Raw genomic sequence first — 19,505 nt, forward strand, 5'->3', positions numbered from 1 at the left:
ATAGCCTTAATAAAGATCTATTTGAGGGTATCATGTATGATAAAAGTTATCATTATGCGAGTTTCATGTATGTTTAAAGTTATCATGTCTGCATGAAAAGAGGATTTAAAGGGTGTTATAGACAAGCTTGGTGTTCAGTTGAATTTTAATTATCATAGCACTACTTATTTTACAATTATTATGAAATTAGTTATCAAATTATATTTTCGTCACTCTTGTTGGCCCAGTGGAAGCGTGTGTAGCTCATTATGTGGGAGGAAACCACGTACTTAGTCTCATGATGAGAAAACCCACAAGGCTGTCTGTTCAGGCTCTGATCCACAAGGCTGTCTGTTCAGGCTCAGATCAGATGTCTGTTTCTCATTCTGATTGGAGATCGGACCTCAACAGTCTTGGTAAAAGCAACTGGGCTTACCACTACACCGCCATATCTAGTACTCCTAGTGTCCAGTTACTTGCTTATTAGTATTCAACTTGTGTTCATTATAAAGAATCATTACTTAAGAATTTTCTTTTAGCTTTAAAAATATTCTTTCATTCATATTAATAGAAACTTTAGTACTGTCATGACCTGACAAATCTAAGCCAAAGATCAATGTATGGATGTGGTTTTCTCCGGCATGTCCAAGATATTTTTAAGCTTTTTCAATCTTGTTGGATCGTAAATAATAAAAGAAATTATGTATTTATGTATCCCTACATCTCGTCCATGTAGGTGTTGGTCATTTAAGTTCTCTTTGCGACAAATGCCTGTTGAAATATTGGTTTATTGGTTTCCTTGAAAAAAAATGGAAATAAATATTTCTTAAAACTTGAGTGAATGCTTTTTTCATTAAAAAAATTGGATACAGAACAATAAATATTACACATACCATGGATTTTGTTGGGACTGTATTGCTAATATTTTGCCCAGTTTCACCCCTCCTTCATGATTTTTTTCCTTTTTGATAGTGTTATTCTGAACCATTGACTACTAAAATATTAATGGTATTGCACAAAGCAAAGCTTTACCTGGCAAAATTAAAGCATTGCAGTATCCAAGCCTTAATCAGTGTTCTCCACTATACAAAGCAATAGTTGGGCTGGTAGCCTAAAACGACAGACTGATGAAAAGAGCGATTTAAAAATGACAATCACAGCAAATTTGACTAAAAATAGTATCATCTTTATTAAATAAAGATCTTGGGTAACGGAAGAAGACAACAAACCATACAATGGAATCTCACCACAACAAAATTCTAATTATTGAGCAAATGTGTATCACATGCATGCACATGATCTGTGCTGATAAATAAGGAAATAAGTTATAAATTCGCTGGAAAACATTGTATTGGGTCAAACCCTTTGTTAGCACTACATACAAAATAACTGGGTTTCACTTCTGTCGGAAAAGCATCCTGGAATTCAAAAGGACCTAATAAAAACACTTAATAAAGTTGTTTTATGCACAAGGTAAAATAAACCATGCGTCTTAAAGACTCTTTATCATGTGTTAAAGGTCCATTGTTACTTCTAGACATTACCTGGTAAACTGTATCGACGTTTTGCTTTGAACTTCCAAGCTCACACTGTCATTAAACCATTCTTTTCTAATAGTGTCAATTTTAGACAATTTGAACACAAATATTTCTGTAAGAATAAGGTTGTAGGAGATGTGATGTACGACTCCACAAATGCATCAAAAAATAAAACATCCTTTACGACAATCATGTGCAACTTTGTTAGTTTCAACAAAGGTACCATTATATTATTATGATATAAATCACACGACCTTAAAGTTTATTGATAGTCTGTGAGCAGAGTCAAATGGAATGAAGTTCAAGGATCCCTGTGAAAGAATGGTGTGAGATATCACAGCTTTGACTATACATAAAGATATTAATACTTTCAAAGCATAATACTTACATCAGTGTGGACTTTGCCAATAATATGATTCATCAACTCTCTAACACAAAAATTTCAGAGCAACATTAATTGACAAAATTAATCAAATTACTGTTGATATAGTATGTTGGAATTTCTACGTTTAGTGCTGCCCAGTTTAGGGCTGAAATGGACAAACCCATAAGCCACTCTCTCCGTCCAGACATAGCTTAACTTGTAAAGTTTTAAAACTTTTCCTTGTTCCCGCTTTTGGAGCCCCTACCCCATAAGATACACAGTAAAGGCTAAACATTGCCAACAGTGGATGTCAAAGTAATATAACAATACTATGAAGAAAACCAAACCCGTGACAAGTTCACTTCCATGTCGATGATGTGTATGAAGTCTGATCAAATGTAAGAAAATTAATGAAACTCCATTGAGAATTGTTTACATTGTTCCTATGTTACTGGCTGCACTTTACTAACCTTGTCTTTATGACAAACTGATGTATATGGATTATTCCAAAGATGTATGATGTCAGATAATCTCCGTGAAAAAAGTTTGTTACAAACCAAAAATAATGCTCTCATAAACATTCATTCTAAACAAACTCCTGTTTCGTAATAAATCGTCTTTATACCTTAATGTTAAAGAGTTTTGAGTCAAAATTTAACAAAACTAGAACAGCAGATTAATTGTGTTTGTGTTTTTTATTAAACCATTTTTCTTACTGAATGCATTTTTTCAATAGAAACCAAATAATATCATCATTTGTCTAATAATAAATATATTTATCACATAAGTCTTGCGAGCTGAGAGCAATGTGCTAACTGTCAGCCCCGTTGATATCTGAACTAGTGATGTCTGTGTCATTCTCACAGATCTGACCATGTGATTTCTCTCCTTCCATGTCGGATGATGACCCTATCAAGTCTGACCCTCCGTACGGTAACATGGGATCTGTAATATCAAATAAACCACTCAGATACGCATAGTAACACACCATAATCAAGCTTTCTCACATCTTGATGTGGTCTTAGATAATCTGGACACAAAGTTACCGACATCTGATACATACATGGAAAAACTTGTTCACATTTCACTTTCTGAGGACCGTTCAATCTAATTAAAATCAGATCTTGGAATCGCTCCCGTTAACTGATATGTTGCTTTTATGCCACATATCAGTAAACGGGAGCGAAACAAAGATCAAACGTAAATTAGATGAGAGGACGATTATAATCAAGACTCAAAATAACAGGACATCTGAAATTTACTGTATACCTAGTTTAGAACAAAACACGATGAATATCCTACCAACTTGAAGGGACTTTAATTCTCAAAAAGGAACAATAGCATTATTAAATTAATTTCTTAATTGAAATACATATTTGCTCATCATCTGAATCTACAATACACTTGTTATGAATTGGGTATAAAATACATATCTCCCAAAATGTTAATGGCATAGAAAAGAACCTATTCTCTGCTTTCCTCTCAGCATTAACACCGACAAAGGAATAAAACTATATTTGATACATATACCATGTACATTTTCTGGACAATTAACCCATCCTTAAAACTCCTACATGTCTACTTAANCCAACGTCCCGTGGGTGGTAATGTTCGCTAGATGTGTCGGTGTAGGAATCCTAGGTGGATACCGGAGTATTCTAGCAGAGCTCCATAGACGATAGGTAATAACAACTTGATGAAGGTTCTGAAGACGGTTGGCCTAGCCAACCGAAACATGTAAACTAATAAATTCTAAACCTACGGAATCGTTGGCGTTGATGCTCCATCCTTCATCAAGTTGACTTTACTATATTTTTTAATTATACATATCCAGGACCAAAGGTTCCAGTGTTATAATGGTATATGGTACTTAGTGATCTCCTCTCTCTTATTTAACCACAAGTGTTCCAATCACAAACTTTTCCTGTATACATAACCCATATTCCTCAATCGAGACATCTACCAACCATCACCTACACTCCAGGGCGTTGGACTCCTTCGCCAATAATTGTGTTGGTTTCCGTACACTTTCATTATTTTCTACATAACCCATATTAAATGAGCTTCTGTCTTCTACGACCTTGTTTATTACTCACTATGACTCTCCCTCCATAACCAGAACTTACTATTTCATAAATAACAGATTAGCTGTATTGAACAACTCAGTGTATAATTCAACAAGTCACCATGATTTTTTCGGTGCTGACATAAAATTACCTGATAGGGATGACATGAGTTCACTACTGGTGGTCTGGACAAAGGAAGGGGACGTTGTACTGACCATAACAAGGTCCACCGTGTCTGCAGTCGAGCTTCCAATGTTGGTCTCCTGTATATGGTAAAGTGATAGTTGCAGAATTTTATTCCATTTTTTTACAAGAAAACATCAATAAATACTCTTGTTTCGCTTAATAATAAACTAACAAACAAAATATCTAAACACAGAAGAACCAATGCTAATTTTCAATAAACATTGTTAAAGACTTTTCCAAATTATACACAAAACATTAATCATTATTTTTGGTATTTTTGCTATAACTTCACATTAAATATTTTAAAACACACTAGCATCCACATAATTTCATAGGATGACCTGTTTGATCTTCTGCTATGTAAACTAGATGTAACTTGAAGGGGTGCCTTCATGAATACCCCCACTTTGATTGATCAGGAATTGGTGGGAGTGATGGGCATGTGGATTGGAAGAATCAAGTGAAGAGTTTATATGCTGCAAGTATTTGCACTGAAGGTAGTTTGATACATGACAACGTAGTATATACATGTACATGTATTTAGCACATGAATAGGATTAAGATGAGGGTGATTCTGGTAGTCAAAGTAAATAGGTTGAAGGTTGCAGTAGCCACAAAGCAGGAGATGTGCTCTGCAAACCTTGCAGACGCTAAGTCTCACGTTACGTAGGTCAAAGGCCACAGTGACCTACATACGGTACGTGACACACCGCCTTCCATGCATGTACCCACAAACCAAGATTCATAACCGTAGGTGAAATAGTACGGGAGTTATGCTCCGGAAACCTTTCTGACAATATGTAGGTCACAGGTCACGGTAGAGGTCACAGTGACCTACATATGGTACGGAACACTCCACCTTCAATGCATGTACCCACAAACCAAAATTCATAACCTTAGGTGAAATATTAGGTGAGATATGCTCCGGAAACCTTTCTGACGACAGTATGTAGGTCACAGTGACCTACATATGGTATGTGACACACCGCCTTCCATGCATGTACCCACAAACCAAGATTAATAACCGTAGGTGAAATAGTATGGGAGATATGCTCCTAAAACCTTCGGACGGACGAAGCAAACACTATATACCCCCGAATTGGTCGATGAGGGGGTATAATAAATAATAAATTATTGGTTACCAAGGCATGGTTCAAACCATTGTGGGAGAAACCTGGAAAGTACCTTTAGCTATTTTAAGGAACATGAAAAGAAAATAGGATATAAATGAAAGAACATCTTGTTCGTTAATTGGAGGAATAACAGTGGCAGTATTAAACAAAGTAAACTCATTATATATTGACATTTTTAACACAAAGATCTTGAATACATAACTGAAATCCACGGTTTTGTTGATATTGGTTGCATATAAGTATGCTGGCCCCAGCAACGAAACACAATAAAACAACTATAAATACTGTTCTATCAGTAACTATAGGTACATTCAAAGATGAAGGTGTAGATGGTGCGTTACCTCAGCCTCAAATATTTCTTCACTTGTGATGATTTGACCTCGAGAAGTTAACTGGTCACTACTGTCAAGTCCTGACCCTGGCATCTCGCCCTCATCTCCTGGCAACTGGCCATCCTGGCTTAGCGTCTGTAGATCTGCACAAATGTTATTGATGTAAAACAGTTACAGTAGCCTCATTTTGATTGATATGAAAAATATCATTACTTACAAAATGTGTCTTTTTCTTGGAATCGGTAGTACAGAATAAAAATAACTAGCACCTTTTCAAAATCTGATCAATACCTGGTTATGCTTCACAAAATCATGCTCTACAGCATAATTTAAAATCGTTTTTCTATGAACCTACCTGGATCTGATTCTGTGATGGTGTCAGTTAGCTGTATGGAGCTGGACATCTCGCTGGCGTCCAGTGTGGCCACCACCTCGGACACCTCGTCCTGTGAAGGACCAGTACTCAGTATTACAGGTGTGGGGTTCATCTGTACTGTTACATTCTCATTGCCTCTTATTGTGGTGGTCTGAAAACAAACACCATAAAAACCACTTTTATTGAACTTGTACCATTTTTTCTTAATAGACTTCATGTATTGCAAATATAAGGTAGTTTTGATTTGATTTCTCTAAGATTCTTTTTCCATTAATATTTGCACACATGAAAATGAATGTGAAATATATTTATACTTCCAAATTATACAATGATAGCACTCTAGTCATTTAATTAACTTAGGCTGCAAGTTATCACACAAATACAGGGTTAGAATCGGCAAAAAGCCCATTCAAAATGAACATTTATTCAGGAAGTTTTTCTACAACAATATATATTGATAATGTCGTTTATTTAATTGGAGATAAATTGTAAACTGCAATAATTTTCACACATTGCTTTAAATGAGATGCAACTTTGAGTATTAAAGAAGAACCCGAGAAGATTACTTACAGGTAGAGTGTGTACAATGATGTGGTCAGTCCCCATAGCAGCCCCACTAAGGGAGATAACTGGACTGTTTTGGGGCTGAGAGATAAGAAAGGTTCCTGAACTTGTCTGATGTAGTACCTCGAATGTCTGGAAAGCAGTATCCCCATCTACAGATCCTGTGTCTAGGTTACCTGCTTCAAGAAAAAGTGTAGAAGATGTTGACATTCTAATATATACACTGAGATCAAGTCCTGAAAATGTCTACCGTGAACTAATTTTGGCCTCTATATAATCCTTTAACCATTTTTGTATTGAAGTACAATGGAATCTTCCTGGCTCTGTTACACAGCTGGATTGTTGTAGCAATAGTGTATCACAAAATGGCCAGTCTGTCCCTTAAATCACTAGCTGGTCATGATCAGTATCTTTATAACGTACCAAAGGTGTTTATTCTACATAGAATCAATTCTACACGGAAACCTGTGTCCCTACCCCTCCCAACAAATTTGCTATTTTATTCTACAGTAGTGCTTACCTGTTTGTATGGGAAGTGAATGTAGGTTTGAGTTAAGGGACATGGGTATCTGTAGTGTAGTCATATCTGCGGTCGTTACTTGTCGCGGCAATCCAATGTGAGAAAGTCGCATACCAGAAGATGTTACAGGATTCTTCATTCGAACATTTTGTAGGTGTACATTTTTCAAAAATGTAATCAGATCTGAAATGAACCGAAACAAAAACTTGAATAATACTGACAGCAATATAATGTCATATGTGATACATTTATACATATGAGAAATATAGGGAACATCTTACAAAAGGTTGAACATGTGCTAAATTTCTATTTTAAAAGAAAACACCTTGATTTTGTAAAGGTTACACCTTTCAAGTCTTTAAAAAATATGTTTTCCATATCTAAGTCTGTACATGTTGAAGATAAAACTGTCTGTACCTGAGAATGACAGCAGCTGATAATCTGGTACATGTCTCTTTAGAGACCACCACTTCCCTCGTAGCCACTGTGGTGACCGTACACTGCAAAATATAAGTCAAGGACATATACTACACCTTGTACTTGTGTTAAGGACATATGCCACCTTTAAGAGTTAATAGCTATATGCAATCATACACACAATTTGTATTAAAGGTATTCTATATTACACATTGTACCAACCTAGAGTTTAGGCTGTATGCTACCTTACACATTGTACCTGTGACTTTTGAAAAGGATGTGATTATAACTTGATGTAATTAAAACAAATATCATGAAGAATTTTCATCATTTCTTCATTCAAAATAATTTGTATAACACCTGTATATGATTTTAAAATACCACAATTGTCACTGACTTACCTTGGCCAGTTCTTAGCTAACTCTGTCCAGTCAATTTCAGTGTCATCAGATACACCCAAGTTAGCAATTCTAAATTAGAGATTAAATAGTCACTGCTCATATTAAAGAAATGTATTTAAGGTAATGTTTGAATTTTTGAACCAAAACTTGCATATCATTTGATCCAAATTTCTCCAAAGCCAATACATAGAATAACAAGACAAAACTCATACTTTTGGCAGATACCCTTGAAAAACAAATTTAACATTTTCATTTTTGTTTTACAGTTTAACATGTCATCAGTGCCCTAACCGTCCTACAGATTGTAGTGTTGACTCACTTTATGACCAGGTTGATGTCATCTTCCCTTGTCCACTCTGTCCCGCCCTTCTGTTTCCAGTTAAGAAAGTTTAACCACTTGGTTCGACATTGTTTCTCTGAGCGGGTGAGAACTCTCTCTGCTACAGACGCCCAGGAGAGGCCACTTGTCACATTCTCACCTACAACACATCACCTCGCTTTGTTACTAGAACTTGTATCAAAAGGCTAACACCCCCTACATGACCTTCATATTCCCTATAATTGCTGCCAGAAGTGCCTTGATTCTTCCACATTTCTTTTGATGTTTGAAGATGATATTCAGATTCTGTAATTTCAGTAATAAAAATTATAACAATTGGCACTGATTTTTAAAGAAGGATGTTCATTCAGATTTAGGAGATAAGTACATCAATGGTCATTATACTTTGAAAGGTTAAAATCACCTGGCACTTACACCAAGTCTCACACAAGATCATATGACAGGAAAGAATATATGGGTGAAGAAACAGTAGAACCAATACACAACATTGCTTTATAAGCTGGTTCAAAACAATATTATGCTGCGGGGGAGTAAGTGCAGTATACATAAATGAGAAATATATTTATCACATAATTTACCGTGTTATCCAGTGAATATACCCATGTCATATTTTTTTGCATGTTAACCCATGTAATATGTAATATGACCTATCAGCCCTGTGATTGGTTGTAAGTTTCAATTGTTTCAATTGTGACGTTACACCTAGGACAAGTACATGATGTCGTAGACTTATGCACTGGAGTCAAAATGGCGGCTTTTTACATTTCAAAGTTGCCTGAAAATTGTCGTTTTACACGTCAGAATAAATGCAACAAATCTTGATTATGTGATACAAAGGATCTTACACTAGTTTTCATTTCATATGAAATTTATGAAACTCGTCACAAATTTTTCATTTTAGCTCGCCAGAGGCTCGCTAATTGAAAAGTTCTTAAGACTTGTTTCATAAATCTCATATGAAATGAAAACTAGTGTAAGATCCTATATATACAATCTGTAATAAATATACATTTACACAATGACTGTACCTGGTTTGACACCTGCTAGTTCATAAACTGCTGCTGAAAGTCTGTGTTCTTCTTCTGGCAACCATTTACCTGTAAATCACATAAAGAAAGGATAAACAAGAATTAAGAGGCTTCAATCAAATATGATGCACACAGAAATATACAAATTTCCATAAAGTTACAGCTGACATATATTTTTATCTAGCCATTTCCATTATTGAACAACAAGGAAAATTCCAAATGGATAATGTTTTCTTTATTTTAAAATTTTGAGGAGCAAACAGGTGTCATGGTGAAAACAAAGGTTTACACTATTTCTGTACATGCATAAACAAGAGATTTTACCTGAATTACATGTATCTCTCATCAGCCGACATTTATCTTTGACAGATGAAGCACTTCTCCCCAACACAGACCCTATGGATGCCCAATCATTGCCATATTTACAACGTAATCTGCAAAAGATATGTGTTATTAATATTTTGAGTTAGCTGTCAACACAAGACATTCCACTACAATTCAGTGTTATAAATGATCGTTAACTAATCACTCTGCCTTTTTATTACAGCCAATTATCTATTCTGATTTTTGTAAAAATATTTAAATGAATTTTCAGACAAATACCTTAATTACTGCTAATGTTTCTTACTAGACAAAATGTTTATCTTATCCAAATGTACATGTAAGTGTTTTCATACAGTATGGCCTTGTAAATCTTTTTAGCAGAAATTATCTTTGTCTATCACACATAATCTATAAATGACATCAAATGTTGATCAAATACACAGCCTCTGAAGCAATACTCACTCCCTCAGTTTGGCCATTTCCTCTGGAGAGTATTTGCCCATGTGATTCTTCTGGTCATACATTCTGGTGACACGTCTATACACAGAAAACAATGGACGCTGTAAACCTTTGGCAACTGTCCTATAGAAATCTTTTCTTTCGTCTTTGGACATGCCAAATATGATTTCAGTAGGATCGCTGATACCACGCTCCTGTAAAAGAAGTTCAAGATAAACACTTAGGACAGGCGTTGCAATGTTATAGTTACATGTAGGACAGACGTTGCAATGTTATAGTTACATGTAGGACAGACGTTGCAATGATAGTTACATGTAGGACAGACGTTACAATGATTTCAGTCCTTACTGTGGCCCTGAGCTTTGTGTTAAAGTCATAAAGACTGTGGTATGTGAATCACTCTACAAGTATAGATAGTCATAATCATTTTATTGCCAGTTTCATAAATTATGCTACCTCAAAGCAGTGCAATAATTGATCTGGATTTCTCACTGGAAATTTGATCTCAAAAATGGTCTGCAACACACTGTCTTGCTATGAATCCACATATCTCCAAAGTTTCAGATTTTACAGTTAAGATTTGACAAGATGGACACTGTCAAATAATGTCCATCAGTCTAGATGTTACTTGTTTGGAGTGGACGACAGGGGTACACTATAAATCAGCTTTAAATCCCTTCTCCTTTTCTCTATGATACATATGTGTTTCACCAGTACAATGTAATTACAATTTACAAAACCCTGCCAGGATTTTTATTATTAAACTAACAACTAAGTCCCCACTATCATTAGACTATAACAAAATAAATACCCTGCAGTATGCATCAATGTTGCACTGCAAAACATCTATTTCTTCTTTAGTCCACTGACCCTGCTTCCAGCTGGCTCCTACAATAAATCACCAAAATATTGAAGGAAAAAACATAAATATTGAACATACATAGTTCTAATATTTATTTCACATTATATATATATGGATACACAATGAATTTTAGAACAATAAGGGTAAGAAATTTCAATGAAAACTATCTCGAAGAAGCCCACTGAGCAAAACTGGTAGACAAAGCAATTAGTATACAAACCTATCCCTGACTTGTTGCAATTGAATTACCTTCTTTTAAAAATAGTGTCAGAAAAAGTTTATTCATGTCAGGTATATTACTCATTAAGTTCAAAGATACAAACAGTTTGGCCTATTTCATACATATCTAAGAATTACATGTCAATAGAACAGTAAATGGCTACTACACGAAACAACAATGAAACAATATACAGGCAATAGCTTTACCTGCTGACTTTGCTATATTTTATCCTTGCGATACCCACCTTTACTTTGCATAGCGACCTTATCAAACCGGGTGGTAAACCAGGCCTGAGTTACGTCAGAGTTGCCGGGGGCCTTTTTGCCCGTATTTCCTTGTCCCAGGAGCTGCTCAGACACAGATGGTGTGGTTGTCACTAACGGAACATTAACAGTGGAAGCCATTGCTGTTGCTAAAGGAAGCTGTTGTTCTTCCATCTGGTTGATTAAAAAGACATGAAAAATATAAATATCTACAGTAAACCTTCATTATAATGCCCCAAGATTCATTTGTCACCTCAATCAATTGCCACAATAATGTTTATATTTTTCATTTCTTTTAGAATTCACCCTCTTGTTAAAGGAAAACAAGCCATTCAAATTGATATGTTTTGCCTATGCTCCGCTTTGACCATCAATGCACATATCAGAGAAACCAACTTAAATGCAAAAAAAGTCAATGAACCATGAAAGATAGGCTGCATCCAGCATTTGATGCATAAGTTGAGATGTACTACCTAAGATGCATATATGGTCCAAGTTTGGTTGGTGTAGCACTTGTACTTTCAGAGAAACTAACTTAAACGTAAAAACTTAATGTTGACGCTGTCGCCTGAAAAGCAACACCTTTGTCTCGCAAGACAATACAAGAATTACGCATAATTATATGTGACGCCTGTCCTGCTTTGTCAATATAATAAGCATTTGACATAGTACATAAGGAAACAGACCTAAACGCAAAATCATAACATTGTTTTTTTTTCAAAGTCCAGAAATTTCAAGTTTTTATCCGAAAAAGTGCAGAAATCCATGAAATGTTTTTATAGTAGGCTCTACTACCCCTGATACATGTATGATTGAGGTTTGGTTGGTGTAGCTCTTATACTTTGTCAGAAAGAGCCTAATATGCAGGAGCTAAACGCAAAACCTTAACGTTGAGTTTTTTTCTAAGTCCAGAAATTTGAGTTTTTTTCAATAAAAATGCAGAAATCAATGAAATGTTTTTAGTGCAGTAGGCTCCACTACCCATGCTTCATCTATGATCGAGGTTTTGTTGGTGTAGCTTTGTCAGAAACAGAGCTAAACGCAAAACCTTAACGTTGAGTTTTTTTCTTAGTCCAGAAATTGAGGTTTTTAGCAAAAAAATACAGAAATCGTTGAAATGCTAGTAAAGAGTGTAATGCATTCAGCTATACATTCCATGATACACCTATGACCCAAGTTTGGTTGCTCTAGCATTTATACTTTGTCAGAAACAGCCTAATATGTAAGAGCTAAACGCAAAACCTTAACGTTGAGTTTTTTCTAAGTCCAGAAATTTGAGGTTTTTACCAAAAAAATGCAGAAATCAAGGAAATGTTTTTAGTGCAGAAGGCTCCACTACCCATGCTACATCTATGATCAAGGTTTTGATGGTGTAGCTTTGTCAGAAACAGAGCTAAACGCAAAACCTTAACATTGTTGATGACGCCGTCGGAAAAGCAGCGCCTTCATGTATGTGTCTTTCCGACATCCGTCGTAGGCGACACAAAAACTGAGGTTCAAATGTTGATAACTTTGTTATAATGAAACTCTGACATAAACCATACTTCTAAGTTTATGAGCCAACAATTGTTTAAACAGCTAGCTAGACATACCTGAACAGCTGCAGTGGCTTGATTCTTGTGCTGGTCATCCAGTGTGATGTCTGGGTTCTCTCCATTGGTGCTGTCTGCCACAGTCAGGACGTACGACTGTCCATCCTCACCCTGGAACCTAAATCTCTTGTTGGCAGGCTCAGTGACATCTGTCTCAACAGTAGCTGTGTCAGAATTCATACCCAAGGAAGCTTCATGTAGAAAGCAGACATTTATAACCAGTATTATTCAAAGGTACTGATCACAATGATATTTTTTTCAAACATTTCTATATAATAATTTAATACAAATACTCATGGATTTTTTAAAAGCTGCTGTAATTGAGAAAATAAAGGAAATAAAATGAACTACTGATAAAAAAAAAAAAAAAAATCAACAGTACATTAAACATAACACATCATATTTCAGTCTCACATTCTTAATTTTCACACAAGTTTTTTGTTTGTCTTGACATTTTTTTAACATTGTTATATTTAGAAAAACAATTATTTTCTTCGTAAGTTTGAAACAAGATACATAGAATAATATTGTATACATTGTAGTTGAGAAGCAAACAAATACAAAAAAAAAACGAAAAAAAACCCAGTTTGGCTATTTTCACATGTTGAAACCAGGATATTAGGTGTTATGTACAATTGTATTGTTTTAGAAGAAGATATAGGAAAGAAAAGAGTAATGAAAAGAGAGTGAGGGACAAGAACGAAAAGGAAGGTTGGAGAGGTGTCGAAGGATTTGACAAGGGCTTATTGTTCAATATTGTGTAAATTTTTGTACATAGGCTACCTTTAACAGGAATTACATTGGTACTATATTATTATAATTAATTTACATTTCATTTATATGGCCTGCAGTAATCTTTCCCATTTTTTCCATTCCCTTTTAAAATTAGTGAGATAATTTTCACCATTACCTACAGCAATGTATTTTTGAGTATTGTAAATATCTTTAATTAAGTTTTTCAAAGCTAAAACTGATAGACCAGTTTGCAGACATCTAGCTTTATAAATATATAGTTTAATGATAAGAAGTACTAAATTATCAACATTGTTTTTTCTATCATAGAAACCAAAGATAAAAGATTCTTTATTAAAAGCAAATGGAATTAATAACACATCTAGCAATGATTCAAAATCTGTTAAAAACACTTGTACTTCTTTACATTCCCATAATGCATGAACTATAGTTTCTGTGTCAGTTTTACAATGAAAACAATATGGACTATTAACAAGACCTATTTTATAAAGATATGAATTAGTAGTTAAAATCTGTTGATTGATTCTAAATTGAAGCCACTGTAGTTTTGTGTTTTTACTAATTTTGAAGGGAATGGTATAGATTTTCTTCCATATCTCTGTGTTAAATTACTGAACTACTGATAATTGTTAAAGCTAAAAGAAGGTTAAAAGCATCTGAGGGAAATCAAATATTCCTTTTACAGTGTTACAAAACAAATGCTGTTAATTTTTTCCCCTGCAAAATGCACATTTCATGGTTGCAATGAATTGTCCTCAATAATATCTTGTTCTGTTTCAAGCATTTGTTTTGAATTCCTTAACAATTCTTTAAGCAGAGTATAACAGTTGCTGACAGGGTTTTTAGAGATACATTTAACAGTTGTTTTGTTCTAGCTCTGGACAAAAGTTAACATCCAGGCATAAATTAAGTACATCAACCCCCGTCAGAACTTTATATAGCAAGTAACACTCACATTTTTTAAAACACTACAGTGAATTCTGCCATTTTTTTGGCTTCATTCTTATTTCTTCAGACATATTTCTAAATAAGACATCTTTTTGTTGAAAATCTAAGCTGTACAATACTTTCAATTTAAATTTCATGAAAATGAATTGCAATATAAAGTATTTCATGAAAATGAATTGCAATATAAAGTTTATATTGCAATGCATTTTGATGAAATTTAAATTGAAAGTATTGTACAGCTTAGATTAAAACATACATGTACTTAACACAGCCTGCTTAACAAGTGGATGGAACACAAGTCCAGCCTATGTGAACAGTCTTGATATAATCTCTACAACAACCAGCTCATGTAGCTCACATACCTGCAGCTTCTCTGGATAATATAATGTAACCATCAGCAATACCGGATTCTAATCGTAGAACATTTTCTGAGGCTGGTTCTTCACTGTCTACTTCCTTTTTGATTATTGCACACACACTGTCGTTGCTCATACCGCCCTCCTCTTTAACTGTGGGTACCACAGATTCGCCTATTGCTACCTCACACAAATCCCCCACGGCACCACCGATGTTCACTGTCGCCAGATCCGTCATACTGGTGGTGTCTACAGATGAAAGGTCCGGGGAATTCTCTTCCGACAAAACCTCCATGCTCTCTGTTGACTACCTCTTTTATTCCTGAAATTCACATCAATCATATTTAAAGTTATAAATCTTTTCTTTTTCTCCCAAATTTAGAGTATTTTTTCTCTCTCAGTAATATAAAGTTTCAGGAATAGAATCCAAATAATTTGTTGATCACATGGTACATTAATATAAGGGAGCATGTGTACTTCTGGTGTTAAGAAAAATTAGTTGCAAACCAACTTAATTTGTTGATTGAAAACATCAATAAATTTGGACGAAAATGGCTGAAACTTCATATCCTTCATGAAAGGGATATCTACTGACCATATCATGTACTCTTATATGTTAAACATGCGGTCCGGAACTGCACAACAGGGTTGTTGTGGACATCTTTAGATTTTCAGTGCTAACTAATCCTAGCTGATAGAAAAAAGTACATAGAAAGCGACGTATTATAAGTATTTCTGCTCTTTTCACAGGAGTCTGACGTTTAAAAATAGTATATGGGGTATTTTTTTAATATATACAGACTGTTATACGAATATTGATTAAACGTCAGACTCTTTTCAATCAACTTTTAACAAACAAATTATGTAAGGTTTTTTATCCATTTATATTCATTTTTTGCACATAGTAAAATGGTATTAGACAAAAGTTGTCCTGGTTTATACATGTGTTTGTATTAATACTTTCCATCAAACTTGGGCAACATTAACCAATTTCATATTTTCCCAACTTATTTGAACTAGGAACACAAAAAAATCTGTGTGAATGTTTTTAAATATTATCAAACAGGTTCGGCACAATGGCGCATATGGGTAATAATCCTACATTTGGGTAACAGTTACCCATTTGAGTAACAATTTTATTACCGAGATGGGGAATTAAGTGAAATAAAAACACATAAAGTTCTTTTTAACACTTGGAGTAAAAAGGGCGTTATTCTTTAGACTAAATCCAATATAAAACACAATGAAGTACATTTGTTCACAAAAAAGTTATCAATTCTGATGTCTAACATTTTGTAACAAGAGGCCCAGAGGGCCTGTATCGCTCACCTGAATACCTTAATCCCTATGGTAGAAGAAAGATTTTAAAAGTCTTACCTCTATTTCCCCTATTGGGCCCTGCCTCTCTGCCTCTAGGGGGTCAGACACACTGTTTATACAAAATTGGTTCCCCTTCACCCAAGGGTGTTTCATATTCAATTTTGACAAAATCCTGCCATTGAAGAATTTGCTATATTTCCCCCATTGGGCCCCTCCCTTCTGCCCCCAGGGGGGGGGGGGGGGGCACACTCGCTGTTTATACGAAATTAGGTCCATTTTGCCCAAGATAGCTCCCGATTAAATTAGGATAATATCCCTTAATACCTATGGTAGAAGAAGGATTATAAAGGTTTTACCTCTATTTCCCTTATTGCCCCCCCCCCCTCTTCAGGTCCCAGGGGGGCCACACCCACCGTTTATACAAAATTGGTTCCCCTTTACCCAAGGATGCTTCAGACCAAATATGGAACAAATACTTTCATTCCTACAGAAGAAGGATTTTAAAGAATAATTTGCTATATTACCCCTATTGGGCCCCGCCCCTCAGCCCCCAGGGGGGCCAGACCCACAATTTATACAAATTTGTTCACCTTCCCCCAAGGATGCTTCTGACCAAATTTGGTTAAAATCTGCTCAGTCGTTCATGACTAGTATCGTTTTATAGGAAAAGTTGACAGACGGATGGACGACGGACCAGGTGAGCTAAAAATGACAAACCATATCACTGACTTTGCTCTCCATTGACTTCAGTGTGTAATGTTAGCGCAGGCGAAAATCGCCATACACCCAGATTTGCCACCCCGAAACGAAAAATGCCATATGACGTCATAATACATAAGATGTGACATAAATAGTGTCACCATAGTCTTCAAAACAGTGAAAGCTTTCAAATATTTTGACAAGGACAGGTACAAGAAGGGAAAAGTTATATTATTAATTAAAACAATTATGAAATTCATTAGGCTACTTAGAAAACAATCAACCAGTAGCTTTTAAAAAATACTGTTAAATCTAAATTTTCTAAATTTATTTCTGAAAAAAAATTGTTGGCCTGAAAAAACTGGTGTGCAATCGCTGAATGCATGTATAGAGACTGACAGTTACCAAAGACTGATTTTTACATGAAAAAGTAAGCACACTTACAACATCTGGCCGGGCAGTCTTTGTTGAATAAGTTTTCAAGCCCCCCAATTTTTTTTAATTTGTTAGATGTGTCCTGTTTACGTGCAATACGATTTCGAGATGGACACTGATGATGTGACAAATCATCCAAAATTCGAGGGGAAAGGACGACTGTTGAAAGCCCTGGACCCTCTCATCCGGACCCGATGAAAAATATAGTTTTGGGTATCGATTTGGAAGTTTAAATTTGTTCAGGACTGAGTCTTTATTGCGATGCATGAGTATTGACCTCATCTCTGCCGATCCCAGCCATGATACTCAAACAGCATTATAATCAGTTTCTTCAAGCTACCGAAAATTAACTATCACAACTAAGAAAAGCCATCTATTTCAATGTTAATCATTGTTTATACACACACATTTGGAGCTGTTCGTATCTAGTACGGCTTGTGTAACATAAACATACAAAATATTACATTTAAACTATTACATTACTTGCAAATTAGTGAAATGTTTGAAGGTGGCGAAACTGCCTGCACCTTTTTGCAAAACCATGGAAGGCCTGATGACGTCACAAATGTTGCTGCGTGACGTCATTCATGCGTGTTTACAACAATGTGTATTTCTAGGCATTCCAGTCCAATCTTCTTCTGTACTGGTGCTCGTCTGCATTTGATACATGCGTTTTCGGACAAATTATACCGAAACTCTTACTAATGTGACGAATTTGCCTGCACTTACGTTAGTCAATGGGATCATCCAGTGGAAATGTGACAGGTGAGCATGATTTTTTTTCTGTGTTCTATTTATAGCTGCTCTACAGATCACTATAAGCAATGGAGGCGATTCAGTTTGTCATTTTCACAAACATTTAGACAACTGTAGCTGCTCTACAGATCACTATAAGCAATGGAGGCGATCGATTCAGTTTGTCATTTTCACAAACATTTAGACAACTGAATTACATTTTTTTGTGCCCAATTGTACCTCATTGTATTTTTTATTGAATTATGTTGAAAGAATGACACCCTTTTTTGCCCCATTTCACTTTATTCCCCCATCTCAGTAATAAAATTGTTACTGCAAATGGGTAACTGTAATACCCAAATGCAGGATTATTACCCATAAATGGCATAATATGCGCCATTGTGCCCAACCTGTTGAATGCATAAGATCAAGCTATACTTTCTTATGGCAATATTTAGCTTCATTTGTAATTTACACATATATTCACTTTGTCCACAGGAGCCTGCATGAAGTTATGTCAATAATGAATAATAACAGTAATACAAAAAAAAACACCTATAATGTGCTTAAAAAATATTAGGTATTTATTTTGTATTACTGTTATTATTCATTGTTGACAGAACTCCAGGCTCCTGTGCTTTGTCTGGGTCGAACTGTTGTGGTAGACTATTCTATTCGTCTACCGGACAAATAGTCATTTACTACAGTACCCAGCTGCCGTGGCCAACGTCAGTTAGGAAAATATTTATTTCCAGGTTAGAAATTTTTCCTAATTGGTACGATGCATTTATTAAGAAACATTTTTTTCTAATTTTAATTATGATAAGCAGACTTAGCATGAGATTGTATGGAGAACATGCCTCTCAAGAAGTTGCATCACCTACTTGTTCAGCACCATATTTTAATAGTCATATTTCACCTAACAGACACTTGCCGTCTGGACTCATATTTTTTGTGGAGCCTAAAAACATCACTTGTCAAAAGTGTATGGGCATACGCCATTTTGTTTTGGAAGTTTTGTCGAAAACAAACAATTCCAAGTAGTATTTGTCACAGACTTGAGTTTTAACGCGTTTTCATTCATTCACAACTTTTGACAGTTGTGTCCTCTTCCACCACGTGGGTTAGCTGAGAATCTTACTTCGATGTTTTCGTCCGGGTGTTTCATCAAGAACCAGGATGAGCAAGGACCAGGATGGCGGATGAACAAATTTTCGTATGGATTTTTCGCCGTCATTTACTTTTTCAAAAATGTAAATACTAATAATTATCCTAAATTAAAATAGAATGTATGT

General features: G+C 35.3%; 1 protein-coding gene across 4 annotated transcripts; it reads right to left on the reverse strand.

Annotated features, from left to right (window-relative positions):
• Positions 1–1,151: 1,151 nt before the first annotated feature.
• On the reverse strand, positions 1,152–19,419 carry LOC110461704 (cyclin-D-binding Myb-like transcription factor 1). 4 transcript variants are annotated; one of them, XM_021515315.1, is made up of 17 exons: positions 19,352–19,419; positions 15,028–15,343; positions 12,965–13,155; positions 11,354–11,546; positions 10,839–10,915; positions 10,031–10,221; positions 9,569–9,678; positions 9,245–9,313; positions 8,196–8,355; positions 7,877–7,945; positions 7,476–7,558; positions 7,059–7,241; positions 6,545–6,714; positions 5,954–6,125; positions 5,608–5,741; positions 4,099–4,210; positions 1,152–2,826 (listed from the first exon to the last, which is right to left on the reverse strand). In XM_021515315.1, exons 2-17 carry the CDS (start codon positions 15,314–15,316, stop codon positions 2,693–2,695), a joined length of 2,337 nt encoding a protein of 778 aa, XP_021370990.1. In that variant the 5' UTR covers positions 15,317–15,343; positions 19,352–19,419; the 3' UTR covers positions 1,152–2,692. The 4 variants fall into 4 exon arrangements, with proteins under 4 accessions (XP_021370990.1, XP_021370987.1, XP_021370989.1 ...); XM_021515312.1 differs by having other exon boundaries at positions 6,545–6,717; XM_021515314.1 differs by lacking the exon at positions 19,352–19,419 and adding an exon at positions 19,095–19,342 and having other exon boundaries at positions 6,545–6,717.
• Between the last annotated feature and the right edge of the window lie 86 nt (positions 19,420–19,505).

This window comes from Mizuhopecten yessoensis, unplaced genomic scaffold (genome assembly GCF_002113885.1).
Source record: "Mizuhopecten yessoensis strain PY_sf001 unplaced genomic scaffold, ASM211388v2 scaffold10651, whole genome shotgun sequence".
Classification (NCBI taxonomy): Eukaryota; Metazoa; Mollusca; class Bivalvia; order Pectinida; family Pectinidae; genus Mizuhopecten; species Mizuhopecten yessoensis.

What these genes read in the sequence shown, in the direction of transcription:
- LOC110461704 (XM_021515312.1), bottom strand. Translation starts at nt 15,316, where the DNA reads ATGGAGGTTTTGTCGGAAGAGAATTCCCCGGACCTTTCATCTGTAGAC. An exon ending in ATTATCCAGAGAAGCTGCAG is followed by an intron (nt 13,156 to 15,027) that starts GTATGTGAGCTA and finishes TTCTACATGAAG; the next exon opens with CTTCCTTGGGTATGAATTCT. An exon ending in CATCACAGAATCAGATCCAG is followed by an intron (nt 5,742 to 5,953) that starts GTAGGTTCATAG and finishes ACATTTGTGCAG; the next exon opens with ATCTACAGACGCTAAGCCAG.